This window comes from Euprymna scolopes, chromosome 40 (genome assembly GCF_053919585.1).
Source record: "Euprymna scolopes isolate OS-2025 chromosome 40, ASM5391958v1, whole genome shotgun sequence".
In the NCBI taxonomy this organism is placed as follows: domain Eukaryota; kingdom Metazoa; phylum Mollusca; class Cephalopoda; order Sepiida; family Sepiolidae; genus Euprymna; species Euprymna scolopes.
The window spans coordinates 17,895,591-17,915,034 of record NC_136521.1 but is presented as its reverse complement, the minus strand read 5'-3'; the positions used below and the strand labels follow the sequence as shown (position 1 = coordinate 17,915,034).

The 19,444-nt window shown below is 30.6% G+C and overlaps 1 protein-coding gene across 1 annotated transcript in view; it reads left to right on the top strand.

Moving 5' to 3' along the window:
• Positions 1 to 19,444, top strand: part of LOC145265397 (cortactin-binding protein 2-like) — a 344,684-nt gene that overhangs the window by 307,225 nt on the left and 18,015 nt on the right. Inside the window, exons 14-18 of the mRNA XM_080121218.1 lie at positions 679 to 755; positions 6,982 to 7,068; positions 8,287 to 8,386; positions 14,844 to 14,999; positions 16,255 to 16,324. Of these exons, the coding sequence (XP_079977344.1) occupies positions 679 to 755; positions 6,982 to 7,068; positions 8,287 to 8,386; positions 14,844 to 14,999; positions 16,255 to 16,324 (490 nt within the window). The remainder of the gene's footprint in view (positions 1 to 678; positions 756 to 6,981; positions 7,069 to 8,286; positions 8,387 to 14,843; positions 15,000 to 16,254; positions 16,325 to 19,444) is intronic.

Genomic DNA, 19,444 nt, shown 5'->3' with positions numbered 1-19,444 from the left:
GAGTGAATATGAGTAAAAAAAAAAAAAAGAAAAAAAACAAGTGAAGCAGTTCTGACTAAAAACAGAAAAAGCTGAATGGCCCATCCTCATCAAACGTTCATGAAAAACACTCGTCTCGCTGAAACCACTATCAATAATTTCTCCGACTCTTTATCTGTGCCTAAACCTAAATGTAGATTCCATGAACAAAGCTTCTTTCTTATAACTGCGCGCCTGTGTAACTTTGTTCTGTTTTCCTGCTTTCCAACTGACTACAATATGGTTGTCTTCAAGTCCAATGTAAACAAGTTCTTGAGCTGTTCCCCTTAAGTAATCCAATTTACCAAATTTTCACTACTAATGATTACTATGATACTGTCCCATTGGCTACTTTACACTCATTAACCTTTATCCTCGAGTAGCCTCTGGGCCTTGATAAGTGATGACTTTTTTGTAAAAAAAAATCAAGTTCCGAGGCTTATACACTATGAACTGAACTAGATCAGGTTTAAAAACTATGACTACAACATAGTTTAGGGTCAGATTAGGGTTAGAATAAAAAAACAGTTCATATTATGTAGATTGCCTGAAGTTTTTTGATGACTTAAGTACTGTAATTTTCATAGATAGCTATTCCTAAATTTACTAAATAAATATAAATATATTAATTTTTAAATCTTTTTTTTCTCTTATTCGTAGATCCGGATCTTTCAAGCATGTCATTGGCATTTTCGCTTCTGCTTCCACATCAAGCTATACAAAGTTATTTTCGTTTGGTAAGTTGGAAAAAATATTTTTGGTTTGAGAATATACATTCTTATCTTACAGGAAGATCTGTGGAAGAGGTTTTTGTTTTGTTTTTATTAAATAACTATCAGGAAGACCTAACGTCATTGTGATTTGGCTTTCAAACGCACTTGATGCGTATTTTATTTTATTCAAATTAAATCAACGTTTCTATATGGAACTCAAACCCTTGGTGTTATTCTCACATTGCCTATGCACTGGTTCAACATTTCAAAGCATAATAACTGAGATACAATGCGCGGCTCTTTTCAAACAGATTTTCTTTCTCAAACTTTACAACATGGCAAAAAAGAAGAAAAAAAAAAAAAGAAAACAAAATACTGAGGATGGAGTTTAGCTCCGAAATATGTTAATGTTATAAATTTCAAACAAGTAAAATAATTTTCTTTACATTACATTATGATTTGACTTTCAAGCACAATTGATGCATATTTTATATATATAAACAAGATTTCCAGCTATGGTATAACTGGAAATGTTTTCTCAATCGTTAAATCATTTCTCTCTGATAGGCTCATAAGAGTAGTGGTTGATGGGCAGAAATCAGAGGCCCACAGTATTAATGCTGGAGTCCCTCAGAGGTCCATCCTGGGCCCAATTCTCTTCCTGATCTACATTAATGATTTCCCAAAACATACTTAAATCATTCATTGATATCTATGCTGATGACACGACCATCTATGGCAACACATCTAAGGCCGTAAATGACAAAGTTCTCTCTGATTCTCTCTCCTCTGATCTTGAGTGCATGGTACAGTGGGGGAAGAGGTGGCTGGTTACTTTTAATGCATCTAAAATCAAGCTCCTACCTTTACATCATCAACGCCTGTCTTTGTTTTATCGTTACTTCCATGGCAAGTGCTCCTCTGAGTTCTAATCTCTGGTACTCCCTCAACAATCTTTCATGATAAACACCCGTTTAGCTGAAACCACTGTCAAAAATTTTCCCCACTCTTTATCTGTACCAAAACCAAAACATAGATTCCATGAACAAAGCTTCTTTCTTAGAAGTTCACGCCTGTGGAACTCTCTTCCATTGGCCTGTTTCCCACCTGACTACAACTTGGATGTCTTCAAGTCCAACATAAACAAATTCCTGATTAGCCGCCCCCTTAAGTAATGACACTTTATAAAATCTCAAATACTAACGATTATTACGATACTATTCCATTGATTACTGTACACACAATAACCCTTATCCCCGAGTGGCACAGAAATCACTTTTTCCACTGCTTCCAACATAATAGATGTACGGAAACTAAAGCCGCTTTCAGGACTGCCAGCAACCATTGTAAGAAAGTAATAAAGAACGCAAGAGAGTTGTATGCTCAATCCGTCAAGTCCAAAGTAGCTGAGCAGCGGCTTGGTTCCCACCAGTTTTGGCAAATAGCAAACAGAATCCTGAACAGAAGCATGTGCTCTATCCCAACTATCATCAATGGACCTGAGGTAATCTCGTCAGCATCAGACAAAGCCAAATTCTTTGCCAAGAACTTTGCAGCTAATTCTACCCTTTGCGACCAAGGCCGCCAACCCCCAATATTTCCTCTTGTATCAGAAAACACGCTATGTGATATACATATATCTGTACGTGATGTTGCCAAGCTAATCAAAAACCTTGATTCCAGTAAAGCAACCGGCCCTGACAGTATTCCAATTATAGTACTCAAAAAAAGTTCAACCAACTTACAAAACTGTTTAAATGTTGTCTTAAGGAGAATAGCTTCCCATCACCCTGGAAAATCTCATCAGTATGCCCTGTATTTAAGAATTCAGGTGATCGCTCATCCCCCTCTCAGTACAGACCAATAAGTCTCCTGTGCATCATGAGTAAGTTGCTAGAATCTGTGTTAAATACAGAAGTAATCAACCATCTCAACAAAAATAACCTTCTTAGTGACACACAATATGGTTTCCGTTCTGCTAGATCTACAGCAGATGTGCTTACAGTTATATCTCATAGGATTAGCAAATCTCTCGACGGAGGCAACCTTTCTAGGGCAATTGCTCTTGACATATCTAAGGCCTTTGATAGGGTATGGCATAAAGGTTTACTTCACAAGATCTCCAGCTATGGTATAACTGGAAATGTCTTCTCAATTATTAAATCATTTCTTTCTGATAGGTTCATAAGAGTAGTAGTTGAGGGGCAAAAATCAGAAGCTCACAGTATTAATGCTGGAGTCCCTCAGGGGTCCATTCTGGACCCAACTCTTTTCCTGATCTAAATTAATGATCTTCCAAATCACATCCTTACATCATTTGCAGACATTTATGCTGATGACACTACCATTTATGGTAGCACATCTAAGACAGTAAGCAACCAAGTTCTCTCCAATTCTCTCTCCTCTGATCTTGAGCACGTGGTACAATGTGGAAAGGAGTGGCTGGTTACTTTTAATGCATCTAAAACCAAGCTTCTCTCTTTACATCATCAACTTTCTGATCCACATCTGGCATAAATTGAAATAAATGGCTCACATCTTCAGGAGGCCTCAAGTTTTGACAATCTTCTGGGCTTGACCATTACTCCTGATCTTAAATGGAACACGTACATCAAATCTGTTGCCAAGGCCGCTGGAAAAATGGTGGGATCTTTCTATTGATCCAGTAGATATCTCACTGCTGATGCAATTCTCTATCAATATAAGAGCTAGGTACGTCCAAGGATAAAATACTGTTGCCACATCTGGGAAGGAACTGCTAGAAAATACTTGTCCTGCCTTAATAGAGTTCAAAATAGACTTTGTAGCCTCGTAGGAGATGTCCTTTTCTCTTCCCTGCAACCTCTATCTCACAGAAGAGATGTTGCGAGTTTGTCTCTGATGTATCGTTATTTTCATGGAAAGTGTTCGACTGAGCTTCACTCTTTGGTACCCCCTAGCCAAACTTTCACAAGAAACACTCATCTAGCTGTAAACACTATCAATAATTCCCCCCACTCTTTATCTGTGCTTAAACCTAAACGTAGATTCCATGAACAAAGCTTCTTTCTTAGAACTGCACGCCTGTGGAATTGTCTTCCGTTTGCCTGCTTTCCAGCTGACTACAATATGGTTGTCTTCAAGTCTAACATAAACAAGTTCTTGATGAGCCATTCCATATAAGTCAACAAATTTACCGAATTTCCATTACTAATGATTACTATATTGTCCAATTTATACAGTATACTCTTTAACCCTTATCCTTGAGAGTCCTCTTGGCCTTGATAATGTGGTGATGCCTGTGTAAAAAAAAAATGTGGCTTCTGGGCCTTGAAAAGTGGTCACTATCATGTAAAAAAAACAAAAAAAAAACACGTCTCAGGTGTTGTATTACGAAATCTGTAAATAAACTGTAGCTATTGCTAAGGTCCTTGCAGCGACCTAAACGCAGCCCATCACTGGCAGAACCAACGTTGGTAAGAGGCAAACACAGAGCTGGCTTTCAAGTCTGGAATTTTTGTAAAATTATATCGTTGAATTTTTATCCTTTTCTTATTCATATATATATATATATATATATATATATATATATATATATATATATATATATTCAGCAATTTTTTTTATAATAGTTGATAGAAAAAAGTGAAAATAAAATAAACAAAAACAAAAAACAAGTTACCAGGAGTTATTTTCTAACTACTCTAATAATTTTTTTTTGTTTTTTCAAGTATTTTAAAATGTAAAATTTGTTAAGCTATAGCAGGGTGGCAGAACCAGCTAGTACATATATAAATTGAAATAACAAAAAACTTTTTGAAGAAATAATAAAGGAATATATAGCAAAATTGCAACTGTGATTCTGGCTGTTGTAATAATTTTAATAAATATTTATTATTAGTTAATTTTACTAAATATGTATTATTAGTTAATTTTAACATGTATTACTAGTTAATTTTAATAAATATGTATTATTAGTTAATTTTTATATGTATTACTAGTTAATTTTAATAAATATGTATTATTGGTTAATTTTAATTAATATGTATTATTAGTTAATTTTAATAAATATGTATTATTAGTTAATTTTAATAAATATGTATTATTAGTTAATTTTTATAAATATGTATTATTAGTTAATTTTAATTAATATGTATCATTAGTTAATTTTAACAAATATGTATTAGTTACTTTTAATATGTATTACTAGTTAATTTTAATAAATATGTATTATTGGTTAATTTTAATTAATATGTATTATTAGTTAATTTTAATTAATATGTATTATTAGTTAATTTTAATTAATATGTATTATTAGTTAATTTTAATAAATATGTATTATTAGTTAATTTTAATAAATATGTATTATTAGTTAATTTTTATATGTATTGCTAGTTAATTTTAATAAATATTAGACTACCTGTGACCCGTTGGGTCAGTATGTTATATTAGCTATGGAGTTCATGTATGAGTGTGACACTTGTGACGTAAGAAAATAGTTTTTTTTTTACATAACAGAAACATTTCTATGAAAGTATATTAAAATGAAAAAAGAATATAGATAGATTTCTATGAGTCATTCTGTTTATTATAATTGATTAATCTTGAAAAAAAAATTACAGTTACTGAATTATAAGTGGTTGGCCATACTTATGGGTAAATGTGCACTGAAACGATACAATAATACTTATTATAGTTAAATTCAAATTTTGATATATTTGCTATTTTTTTTACATCGTTCATTTCTGTATTACGTTTAAGGTATTTTAAACCTCACTCTTTCCATGTTAAATAATAATTTCGAAATAATAACGTTAATATTTCAGCGTCCCAATAGTTCTTTTGCTTTTTGTTTATTTTAAACCCCACTCTTCCCGTGTTAAATAATAATTTCGAAATAATAACGTTAACATTTCAGTGCGCAGGTTATGCGCGCATGCGCAACTGGATGTCGTAAACCGGAAAGTGGGTTACATACATCGTTACAAGGTCATTTGAGTTTAATAATAATATAGATGTATTACTAGTTAATTTTAATAAATAGGTATTATTAGCTAATTTTAATAATATATATTATTAGTTAATTATTATAAGTATGTATTACTAGTTGATTTTAATAAATATGTATTATTAGTTATTTTTAATAAGTATGCAATATTAGTTAATTTTTAATTAATATGTAATATTAGTTAATTTTAATAATATGTATAATTAGTTAATTTTAATAAATATGTATTATAGGTTAATTTGTATAAATATGTATTGTTAGTTAATTTTAATAAATATGTATTATTAGTTAATTTTAATAAATAGGCATTATTATTTAAATTTAATAAATATGTTTTATCAGTTAATTTTAATAAATATGTTTTATCAGTTAATTTTAATAAATGTGTATTATTAGTTAATTTTAATAAATATGTATTATTAGTTAATTTTAATAAATATGTATTAATAGTTAATTTTAATAAATAGGCATTATTATTTAAATTTAATAAATATGTTTTATCAGTTAATTTTAATAAATATGTATTATTAGTTAATTTTAATAAATATGTATTGTTTTGGATATGACTTTAAACTATATCCAGCTTTCGGTCTTTGGGGACTGTGGAGCCACCCTTTAATTGCCATTGCTGCCAGGTCCATTCTGATTCGTAGTGATCGTACCTTTTAGGGTCTCAATATGGGTTAAATAGAAACTGACTTGAAAACAAATATAATCTATTAAAAAAATTTTCTTTCAAATCTTCGGATTTGGCATTAAATAACCCAAAAAGGGTTGATACGCCATAAAACAACCAAACCAAACCTAATGAATATGTATTACTAGTTAATTTTAATAAATATGTATTACTAGTTAATTTTAATAAAGTTTTATTATTAGTTAATTTTTATAAATATGTATTACTAGTTAATTTTAATATGTATTACTAGTTAATTTTAATATGTATTACTAGTTAATTTTAATAAATATGTAATGCTAGTTAATTTTAAAATGTATTGCTAATTAATTTTAATATGTATTACTAGTTAATTTTAATAAATTTGTATTATTAGTTAGTTTTAATATATATTACTAGTTAATTTTAATAAATTTATATTATTAGTTAATTTTAATATTTATTACTAGTTAATTTTAATAAATTTTTATTATTAATTAATATTAATAAATTTGTATTATTAATTAATATTAATAAATATGTATTACTTACGAAACACAAAACAAAGCTACAAATAATAAATTTGTTTTTATTTTTTACTATTTCAGCTTGAACAGTATAAAAATGTTGTGTTTTATGGTCCACGTCACACACAAAAAAGAAAATTATCGCAACAAATTGCAAGATATTTTGCTGTAAGTAAATTCAAATTACTTAAAAAAAATGTCATGTTAAAATTTTTTGTCAAACAATTTTGAATTCAGTTTAAAATCCGTTGGAGTGATGAGAAATTTGTTGTATCTCCATTTTGCTGCGTTTTTATCCTTCTTGATAAAAAGAAAAGTTCATCAGGTTTCTGTTAAAAAGACAAACTTCGGCAGTAGAGCACTCTAACTTACTGGAAGTATTTTTTTTATTTTTGTATTTTGTTTTCATCAATGATTTCCGAAATACCATTCTAAGTTCATTCGTCAACACATACGCAGATGACACTACCATTTATGGCAACACTTCAGAGGCCAACATGATCTCTGTTTCTCTCTCCTCCGACCTTGAGCACGTATTACAATGAGGCAGAAAGTCTCTGGTTAATTTAAACATATCAAAAACGAAGCTTCTATCTTTTCTCTATAAATGCTCTAATTCTGACTTGACCCCAATTGATACAAAAAACCTTCCTGCTTTGACAAACTTCTGGGTCTGACTTTTACTACTGACCTGCAATTGAAGACTTACATCAAATTTGTTGCAAAGGTTGCTGGAAAAATGGTTGCATCATTTTACCACTCCCTAACCCAATGCAATTCTCTACCTGTCTAAGAGCCAGATACATTTGAGTCGGAGTTCAAAACCGAACAGTTGATGTTCTTTTTTCTTCCCTGCAATTTCTTTCTCACAGAAGAGACATTGCAAGCTTGTCTCTATTCTATCAGTGTTTTCTTGGAAAGTACTTGCCTGAGCTTCAATTTGTGGTCCCCTCTTGTCAAAATTTCACAAAAAAAACACTCCTCTAGCTACAACCACTATTAGCAATTTCCCTCATTCTCTATTTGCCTAAATCTAAAGCAAATTCCATGAACATGGTTTCTTTCCTGGAACTGCCTGCCCGTGAATCTCTCTTTTGCTGGTCAGCTTTCCAGCTGACTACAATATGGTCATCTTCAAGTTCAATGTAAACAAGTTTTTGTTTAGTTGTCCTCTTAAATAATCAAATTGTACTTAATTTCCACCTCTATTAGTATACTGTTGTCCAGGTGACCACTGTACACTTATACTCAAGTGGTTATATGTTTTGTCATCTTCTGTCAATTTACGTAGAATGCTGAAAGATGCTGGCGAAATGTCAGTTTATAAACTGTGCCAGTACCAAATGATTTATTTAAGAAAAAATATTGTTTCTTTATTTTTTTCAGGCTAAAGAAGCCCAAGAAGGTCGTTATGCTTCAATTATTTATGTCAGACTTCATCCGAACTATACAAAGCAGGATATTACGAAAATGTTAATGGAGAATGGTAAGTTGCTCTTGGCATTGTGTGAAATTGTTAGGTAAAGTTTTTTTAGAGAATTTGGAACAGAAAATAATGCTATATCATTAACTGTCTTGAAATGATTTCCTAAACATCTAATAAATCCAAACTTTTTGCAAAGAACTCTGCCATAAACTTCACTCTTTATGATCAGTGCTATCAATTTTTAATATTGTTATTATATAATTTTATTATCAATTTTTTATACTGTTATTATATAATCTAATTATCAATTTTTAATATTGTTATTATATAATTTATTATCAATTTTTAATATTGTTATTGTATAATTTTATTATCAATTTTTGATATCGTTATTATATAATTTTATTATCAATTTTTAATATTGTTATTGTATAATTTTATTATCAATTTTTAATATTATTATTATATAATTTTATTATCAATTTTTAATATTGTTATTATATAATTTATTATCAATTTTTAATATCGTTATTGTATAATTTATTATCAATTTTTGATATCGTTATTATATTATTTTATTATCAATTTTTAATATTGTTATTGTATAATTTTATTATCAATTTTTAATATTATTATTATATAATTTTATTATCAATTTTTAATATTGTTATATTACCATCTTTTAATACCGTTATATTGTTTAATTATCAGCTTTTTATTATCAACTTTTAATATCGTTAAGATGAGTAAATGACGTAAATTGATGTGAGCTCTTGGTGCAGATGTGTATGCGGGTGGGTGTGGATATGTGCGTATGATACCGTCATGTAGCATACAAAACAGAACCCCAAACATTGTCTGTTACTAGTTGTCTGGTCACATTTGTTCCCAGCAATTGTCTACTTGGCCAGATTTTTCTCGGAGGACCTCCAAGCTGCTAATTGTCCCAAACTGGAAACTGATCTTAACTGTCACAAACTCAAGATTGTTTGTAAAATATCCCTGTCATAAACTGTCAAAAAATTCACTGCCCCTCCTAAAACTGTCCATACATCAATTCTAAATGTATCAACCCTTATGTCCGATCTTTCATTCCAGTTACTTGCCACACCTTGATTAACAATCCGATTTCATTTCCATTTATGCTCTTTGGTGAACAACTTCCTCTCCATTCTAAGTTCACTTTCTATAAGTTTTGTTCTGCTGATTAAGTTATTTCTTTTTTTTATTACTTATTTTGGGGAGGGGATGTTGATTGTTTTGGCTCTTATTTAGAAAGTTTGTTTTCATGCTATTGCTTTTTTATTTCAATAAATTTGTGATGAATAATAAATATTTCAATGAATTTTGGATGAATAATAAATATTTCAATAAATTTTGGATGAATAATAAATAAAAGCAACAATAATTCAAGCATATTTATTGGTCGAAATTTCTTCCGCTTTTGAAATCCATCAGAAATAAAAGATTTGAAGACACCAACGAAAATGTAGGTAAACACATATGAATATCCAGAAATTGATTTTTTTTCATTGAAATATGTTTATTTACAGAAAATGTTTACATAAATGATTAATATTCAAAGTAAAATATTTTTTTAATTAAAATAAATGGAAAAGAAAATGAATGTTTGTTTAACATAATTAAAATATGAATTTTTCATAATAAAATAATTGTTACAAAAATAAAATGTCCAAATATAATTAAACTACATAATAAATACGAATCAAGTAGATTGTAATAAATTAAATAAAGGCACGCAATATAACGGGGTCATCAGATTAAGTAACATGTTCTAGATCACCACAATTTAATATGTAATTATCAAAGTTACGCTAATGCAAGAAACACACATATACATGAAGTCTCATGTTTTTTGCTGAGTTTGTTTATTTGTATACAGCCTAGCATCTACATCGTCACCAAACTTGCTGAAAAGTATCCATTATTGTCTTAATTTGAATATTTCATAATGAAATCAATCTAAACCAAAGATCAAGGTTATGGAAAAGTCACACGTTTGGTAATAACTTTGGAATATTCATATTATTTGGATTCTTTGGACTACTGTTCTTATATTAAATATTATTTTCACAACATTTCGGTCAATGTGAACTTTGAACTTCTTCAAGTGTATCTTGTTGAACTCTTAAATCTTTCTGTTGGACTCTGGAATCTGCATGAAATTTCGAATGGAACCTTTTATTTAATACACATGTTCTGTCAGCCATGACTAGGTAGAAGTCTTAAGTAATTCGCAATTGTATTTGGAGTGTTGCTTACACCGAAAATTGGACCTTCAACCTCTGGAAGAGTGTAACTTACAACTGAATTTTGGCAAGTACTTTATCCACTACCATACAAAATTCCCAAGTCTGACAGAAAGATTTTAGAATTCAACAAAATATACCTGAATGAAGTCGGATGTTACATCAATGAAAATGCTATGAAAATACCACAAAAAATGAGAACAGCATTCCAAGCGGTTTTACTAAAGATGCAAAACTAAAAATTAAGTACGGTCAATGTACAACTAAATGCTGCTACTGATTAAAGCAACTTCGACACAGGCGATCGATTGGGTCCATCAACGTAAAATATCGTAAAACAATGTTGTCAACAATAAAACGAACTTACTTAGAAGTTTTGAGAGGTTATTTTTTGGCAAATATCTTTTTCATACCTAAAAAGATGTTTACTAAAGAAAACTCCTGATTTTTATTAAATATTTCCTGTTACATGGGCGACCTACTGAGTCTGTTAGTGCAAAAGATGTTATTAAAATAAACAATAAAACGACTTTAGTTACTATTGCGATTATTTTGGGCAAAAGATTGAGACATTTTTTTCAGCCCAGTGTGCTACTATTTTTTTATTTTTTAATCTTTGTAAAAAAAACAAACAAGTTTATTTTGTTAATATTTAAATAAAAAACAAAACAAATTTAGTCACAGTCACAACTTTCAGCCGAGTTTTTTTTTTTTTTTTTTTTTTTGGTAAATTAAATTTTGCAAGTGACCCTTTGTTTAAAATTTGAATTTTGTAACAATAACAATGTAACACTAGAAAATCTTTGTAATAAGTAGAAAAAATCCTTAAAGACTGGAGTTTCCAATCCCGTGTACCTCTTTCGGTGGAACAAGTTTTCCTAACATTTAAAACATTAGTGCCTAACTACTCTCGTGAGGAGGCAAGTATGTCTGTCTACTGTACATAACTTTATGCGCATATATATATATATATATATATATATATATATATATATATATATATATATATTAAAAAGTTTGACTCATGTTCAGGTAACCTACATGTAAAATTTCAAGTGTTTAGACCCAAAATTGACAGAGGAGTTTGGTAAAGTATGCAATGGTCAACTCTTTCAACTTTGACTGCTTGGCAGCGAAATTTTCGCCCAAAAACTGTTTAAAAAGCTTGTTGCATGTCTGAATACCCTTTATGTAAAATTTCAAATGTTTAAACCCAAAATTTGCTGAATAGTCAGCTAGAGACCACAAAGATCAAATCTTTCGAACTTTGACCTCTTGGCAGCCAAATTTTCGGCCAAAAACCGATTAAAAAGCTTGCCCTATATCTGAATATACTTTATGTAAAATTTCAAATGTTTAGACCAACAATTGGCTGAGTAATTTGATAGAGACCACAGAGGTCAAATTTTTTAAAATTTGACCCCAATTTTGACTCCTTAACATTTATTATTTTGAGCTCAAATCAAGTTAAAAAGTTTGATCCATGTCCAAGTAACCTACATCTAAAATTTCAAGTTTTTAGGCCCAAAATTGGCGGAGGAGTTTGGTAGAGTTTTCAATGGTCAAATCATTGACCTTTAACTCCTTGACAGCCAAATTTCTGGCTGAAAATCTAATTAAAAAGATTTTCCCAAATCTCAATACCTCAATACAATAAATCTCAATTTGACATAAGGTATGTCAAATCTCGAGTCTGTAGACTGAAAATTGACAGAGTAGTTTTGTAGGGAAATGTATACACACACACAATTTCACTTTTATAAGATATATAGATAATATTGCATAAAGTTCCATTTTATTATAATGCAACAGAGGTTCATTTCTCAAAAAAAAAAAAAATGGGAAAAAAAGTCATTTTTTAAAGTTTTCACAAACATTTATTTTTAAGTTATTATTATTGACTATTGCTTGTTTTTAGTTTGTTTTGTTTTTTAAATTAAACTTGAAACTGTCGAAGTTGCTTTGACTAATTAAATGCTTAACGACTGAGAATTATTTTTTCCAATACAGTGTGCTAAATAATTACCTCAGTCTTGATCTCAGTCAGATTTAATTAGACTGCATAAAATCATGCTTAATTTTTAGTCGTGCATAATAAGTATAATCAAGGCATGGCTGATCTAAAATGCAAACGTTTATTTTTTACAAAGATTTTTAATAAAACCATGAAAAAAAGTAATGCACAGAATTGGAAAAAATAATTGTTTCGATAAGGAATTCATTGTGCAAATAAATATTTATGTATCTATTTACTATCTGACTTGAGAGAGAATACTTTAAAAAAATTATTTTTTGTAAATACTTTTCATATGAATGTAAAAATATATTTGCCAAAAAATAATCTCTCATCTGAAACTTGTGAAAAAATTCATTTTATTGTTTATTTTAAACAAAGATTTTTACAGTATTTTGTGCTGACAAATGCAGTCATTTATTTGTGTTGAAGTTGTTTTAATAGCAAATCAGCATCAGGAGCAAACAATTGTATATTATTTAGTTGTACATTTTTAGTAAAGCTCCTTATGTATGACTAAAATTCGGCACAACTAAAATATCTGATTCAGATCCTGATGACTTGAGCAACTTTACATGTTGTTTCTATATGTTGTACATTGATTAGGCACATGTTTGGTTGTACATTTTTAGTAAAACCTGTATACTAAGGTATCCAAATAATTCTCATCTCAAAAATTCAAAAACGGTTATGATTTGAAGTTATGATGAATTGTAGAGACTCACTACTTGGCCCATATTGTAGTCAATGAAGCCCTATATCTCATAAGACCATTACAAATTTGGTTATGGTGAAAATTTTGATGGAATTTCAATTTCTGATTTACAGCAGAATTAGCAGAATGACTCAACGTTGCCTGGGATTGATGATCAATGAATGTTTCACATTCCCATATTTTTTATTGTCATTGCCTATTTTTCAATCAAATTAATTAATTGCCTGTTCTAGTTGGGGACCCATTGTGGTGCACCGGGACGAAGCTTCACATGCCTCCCTACATTGATTTAGTCCATAATACATTGTAGTTTACATTGCACTGTAGAGAACCTACTGTTGATTATATAAAATTATTTTTTATATATAATGACTTGAATTTAAGTTTAAAATACAAAAGTATCACAGTGCAATTGTGTTTTAAATAGAAACATTCGTTTTGAATGCATCTCTGTTATATCAAAGAACCTACTGTTGATTTTATATATCGAGCCTTTCGGCTTGTGTGGTAATAAAACTTCTCAAATGCACTTGTGATGTTAGGCTGTGTAAGGTGTTAACTTTGGCCAAAATCGCCTGTTCAGTCTTTTATTGAATTTTTTCGATGATCAATACTTATCGAAGACATTTCAACGCAAAACCTATCTAAAAACACTATCTGGCACATAAAGTACTTTCATGTGAAATTTTATAAATACTGACCCACCGTTTTCAAGTTCATAGGGAACAAACAGAAACTCGGACAACGTTTCTTTTATATTGTAGTAGATATTATTGAAATTAATTTTTTGAAAAGAATTATTGAAAACACTTTTTAAAATATTTAAAAACTATTTTGGGAATATTATGTATTGGATACGATTTTTATGATGTTTAAATGTTATTTTGATTTCAATAATTTTATTTTTATACTTTCATAAACATATATTTATTATATAAATTCAAATAATTTTTAAAATAAATAAAAAAATTATTTTTATGATACCATGAATATACTTATAAAATTTCAAATAAAATAAAGACATTTTTAAAAATTTTGTTATCAAATTTTATCAAAAAATGAAAATAAAGACTAATTGTGTTATCGTTATCTGTATAATTTAAAAAAAATTTTGTTGTATACTTTTCAATAGTGTCTTTTTATATTTTATTTCAATAAATCGCTTCACAATAGAACTCACACACAAACAAAGTTTCTTTTATATAATAATAGAGATCGAGATTTGATGTATGAATCTAATATGCTTTGATAACAATAAACACCGGGCAAAATTTCAGCATTATCAGATAAATATTTTTTGAGTTATAAACATTTCCATGGCGTAACTTTGAAAATACTTTATACAATATGTAAAAAGTAAGACCCAGATAAGATTTTAGCCCATCCTTATGTTTCAGGTGGAGAGTTAGGATAAGGTTCAAAACTGACTTATGTTCTTACAGATATTGAGATTAGACATTTTTTGTGCCATTTTTTACGATTGTAAAGATTTTGTGACTTTTTTTCATTTTTCTGCAGGTTGCATGGTTCCAATAAAGACAGAAAACACCAATCGTCTTGCGCGTATTCTGATTCTGGATGGTTTAGACACAATCAATATTCCAGAGATCCTCCATGATTTGCTTGAAGCCATCGAGCATCGGGGTCAACGGTATACATTCAAAGTGAGCACAGGTCAGCAATCGAGAATTTTCCTTTAATGTTTTGAAATCTTTTAACTTTTATTCTTGTAACAATTTGATTTCAGATGTAACAAAATATTTCTAAGCAATGTCAACATAGCCAAAGTCTTGTTTTATTGACATGTTGTAAGTTGTTGCTCAGTAGATAGTGATGTCTCTCTCTCTTTATTTCTCTTTTCCCTTTCTTCTTAATACAATTGTCTCCTTCTTAATAATGTTGCATTACCTCCCCTTCATAGGGAGGTTTAAATTTCTCACAAGTCATAGTCAAATTTTCATTACTTTCATGGCAAACTTGAAAGTGTAAAGTTAAGATCTTCTGACTACTAAGTGAGTGATTGGGTTTCACATCTCGGGTCTGTTTCTGAAAGCTGCCCAACACATCGATGCCTCTGATCAGTATTGAAAGACAAAGGATACCCTCTGTAGGGGCAGATGTGCATGTAATTGTGTGGTTGCGCAATCTTCAACCACACCTCTCCTGAATTGGCACTGTTTTAGTCCCGTGGCAAGGAGAAGTCCAGGAGGGCTGGAAACAATGTCAAGATAAGCGGAGAGCATATACAGCACCTGGAAGTCCTAAATGGTCACCCATTTGATACTGACCAAGTTCAACGTTGCTTAACTTCGATGATCCAGTGGGAACTGGTGTGTCAATGTGATTATGCCGTGTGACCTTACAAGCCAGTAATAATCAAGGCAAACATAGTTGTGTGATTAGCAAAAGTAGTATTGCTATGTGTTTATGTCTTCAGAACAGGATATGTCTACACAATATATGAATAGTAGTGGTTTGGTTGTTTTATGGTATATCAACCCTTTTTGCCAAATCCAGTAATTTTAGATAATGTTTTTATGCTTCAAGTTCTTTATGTACATCTTGATCCATTGATTTAATCTCAAAAGACAATGGATAGTCTCTGTAAGGGCAGCTGCACATGTAATTGTGTGACAAGGGTTGCGCAATCCGTAACCGCACTTCTTGAGTTTAGTTGCAAGGAAAAGTCCAGAACGATGCATGTCAGCATGCAAAATGGATGTTAAACCAAATATGCTAATAATGATGAAGCAAGTTTGGTGGATATGACAAATTGTACAAATAATTCCAAAATCAAATATGTTCAATACTATGGACTGTTTCTTTTCACAATTCACAAAAAAATGGATGACGGATTGCAAAAGACAAAACTTAAAAAAAGAAATAAAACAATCATCTCTAAACATTTTCTTTCTTCTTTGGTTCACAGATGATGGCACCAACCTGACATGCTTTTTGGTAGACAGATTCTATGTGATTGGGACGATGAATAAATTACGGTAAGGCTTTCTTGCATATTGGTTTGCAAAAGGACATATTCTTAATTCATTATTTGTTCTTAATATGTTCTAATTCAATGATGGTTTTCATCTTATATTAAAAATGTAGTGTGTTTGCAATGAGACGAAAGAATATATTTAAAAAAGTGAAGCTGTCAACAGTTACTATTTTTTTTTTTTTTGTTTAATGTTTTAGTGTATTATTATTCATCGGACTACTGTTCTCATCTTGATTGTGATTTTCACGTTTTGGTCGATGTAACCTCCGACCTTCTTCAGGTGTATCTTGTCAAACTCTCATGATGAGAACAGTACGGACTACTGTTCTCATCATGAATAATAATACAAATAACCAATCCTCATCTGAAAAATTCAGAAACGTCAAGTTTTAATATTTATTTGTTTTTTATTTATATTAATATGACATGTGTTTCGTGTTTCTCACTCTTCAGATATTATTTTGCTTTTATAATTTTGCAAGAATATTGTGCCTCTGATAAAAGTGGATTCATTTCTTTATATATATATATATATATATATATATATATATATATATATATATATATATATATGAATCAATGTTTGTGTGTACCCTATAGAAAGAAATGTTAGCAAATCTACATAAAATCTAAAAGTGTATTATCTAAAATTTATTTGATTTATAAGACAACTAGCCTGGGTGCCCGGCATTGCCCGGGTGTTTGAAGGTGTGTGTTAAGCAAAAGAAAGAAAAAAGTCGTAGTAGGCAGGCAGGCTCAAACCCGTACCACGAAGGAGGAAAAAAATGTGAAAAAAAAATGTGACGTCTTTGTTGTTGCATACATCGCCAAACCAGAAGTGGCGAAGGTTTAAATTAAGGCTAGTCAATCGAAAAGAGGGGATAACTTTCGTAAATATCGGCGAAAAAAGCGACCCTTTCCTGTAGAAAAGTGCCTAGTTGAGGGTGAAAGAATTAATGTTTTTGGTCAATTTTTCGATATTTGTCGTCCGAAGTGTCGTGCTTTAAAACAATACCGATCTTGTGAAAATCCATCACCTCTTTCGAAAGTTTTAGGCATACATACATACATACATACATTTAAACAGCAGGTGAGATTTACATTATAGATGACAATTTATTAAGGAACCCAAACATAAGCAAATTTATGCAATTCATTTTCCATGCTTAATTTAGAAATCTTGAGAATGTCTGCAATTTGTCTGGTTGTTAAACAGTAATTTTGTTCAACTATGGCTTTCACTTGGTCACTATTGATCATCTTTGCCGCCCAGAGTGAGGAGTGTCTCTCACTTGAAAAAATTCCTTTTCAGAATCAAGCAAACCATTTTTGACATGCCGTCTTGTTATAGAATTACACATGTTTATGCAGATTTTGATACGTTTTTTCCTCTTTTCTATCGTAAAAAAAGCATCCGATGTTGAGTGTTCTGCTTAATCTTCCATTTCAAGGTCTGAAATACAAGCAAAAATGTAAGAACTCCTTTGCTCAGAAGCTTCTTACACAGACGTCAACATACTCACTTACAGGATTTGAAGAATTTGAACATACTCACTTACAGGATTTGAAGAATTTGAACATACTCACTGATTACAGGATTTGAAGAATTTGAACATACTCACTTACAAGATTTGAAGAATTTGAACATATTGATTACAGGATTTGAAGAATTTGAACATACTGATTACAGGATTTGAAGAATTTGAACATAGTGATTACAGGATTTGAAGAATTTGAACATAGTGATTACAGGATTTGAAGAATTTGAACATACTGATTACAGGATTTGAAGAATTTGAACATACTGATTACAGGATTTGAAGAATTTGAACATACTGATTACAGGATTTGAAGAATTTGAACATACTGATTACAGGATTTGAAGAATTTGAACATACTCATTACAGGATTTGAAGAATTAGAACATACTCACCTACAGGATTTGAAGAATTTGAACATACTCACTTACAGGATTTGAAGAATAGGAATATAAAATGATCTTTACTAGGCTGGAAAGATGACATAAAAAAAACAAATGAACTTTTTGGCCAAGCGAACATGATTTGAACTACTAATCTCATCTTAGGTGCTATTCTTACAACGTTTTGGCCGATGGACACATAATACAACAGATAAAGTGTTGAATAATATGAGGTGGCAGGAGGAGGGCACTAGTTGCCCATGAGTTACTGTGAATGGAGATGTGATGTCATAAGTCAACTGACTTCCATTTTCTGGTGAGCTCAACCTTTTTCATTGCATCAGACGTGTGTCAGCTAGCAGTTGTTCTAAGCCTCTGAGTAACGTCTGGATACTTAAAACTGATCATGGTTCACAGGTATTGACTTTTTTGGAAAAGCCAATAATCTATTTGTGTTGTACTGTGGTTTATTTTTGGACATTTTCCCTTTTTCCAGCATAATCAGCAAGACACTTAATAGCAGCCATGATTACAAACAACCTCAATAACAGCAGCAGTAGCAGCGATACTTCGCACTTTACTTATTCGAATCTGTGTTTGGTTTATAAGTTCAATGCTGATTGGTGCTAACAGTTAACTTCCCTCCTGGCTTGCCCAATCAGAGGTAATCTCTAAGGTGAGCTGAGTTGATGTGACAGAGTTGATAAAAGAGGTTAAAACAAGGTTACTTCCTCTTTCCTTGATCGGTACCGATTCGACGTGGCTCAGACTAGTACAGCAGAACCCTCTTGGACCTTTGACCCTAGGTTAGACTTCAATAAGGATATGTATAATCCAAGAAACCTACTGTCAGACTTTTGAGTTCAACACCTGTGTACAATACATATACATGAACTCTATAATTTAATATGTAATGTAATATTTTTATCTTTGTCAATACTTATTACTAACCTCCTTCGCTTTTTCTATTCCTCTTTTACATAGATCTTAATTGTTATAAATGTCTTTCTATTCTGCACAAGAATTAAAGATGACAGATATCGTTAAGAGATAGGAATCAAATCCGGTTAAAAATGGAACGAATTGCTATATCCAATGAAAAGGTTTTAAGTAACAGTCAGTTCTAAGTGACCTGAAGGTCAAAAGTTGAAGGTTATATTGGTCGAAACATTGTGAGAATAATGTCCAAGATCAGAATTG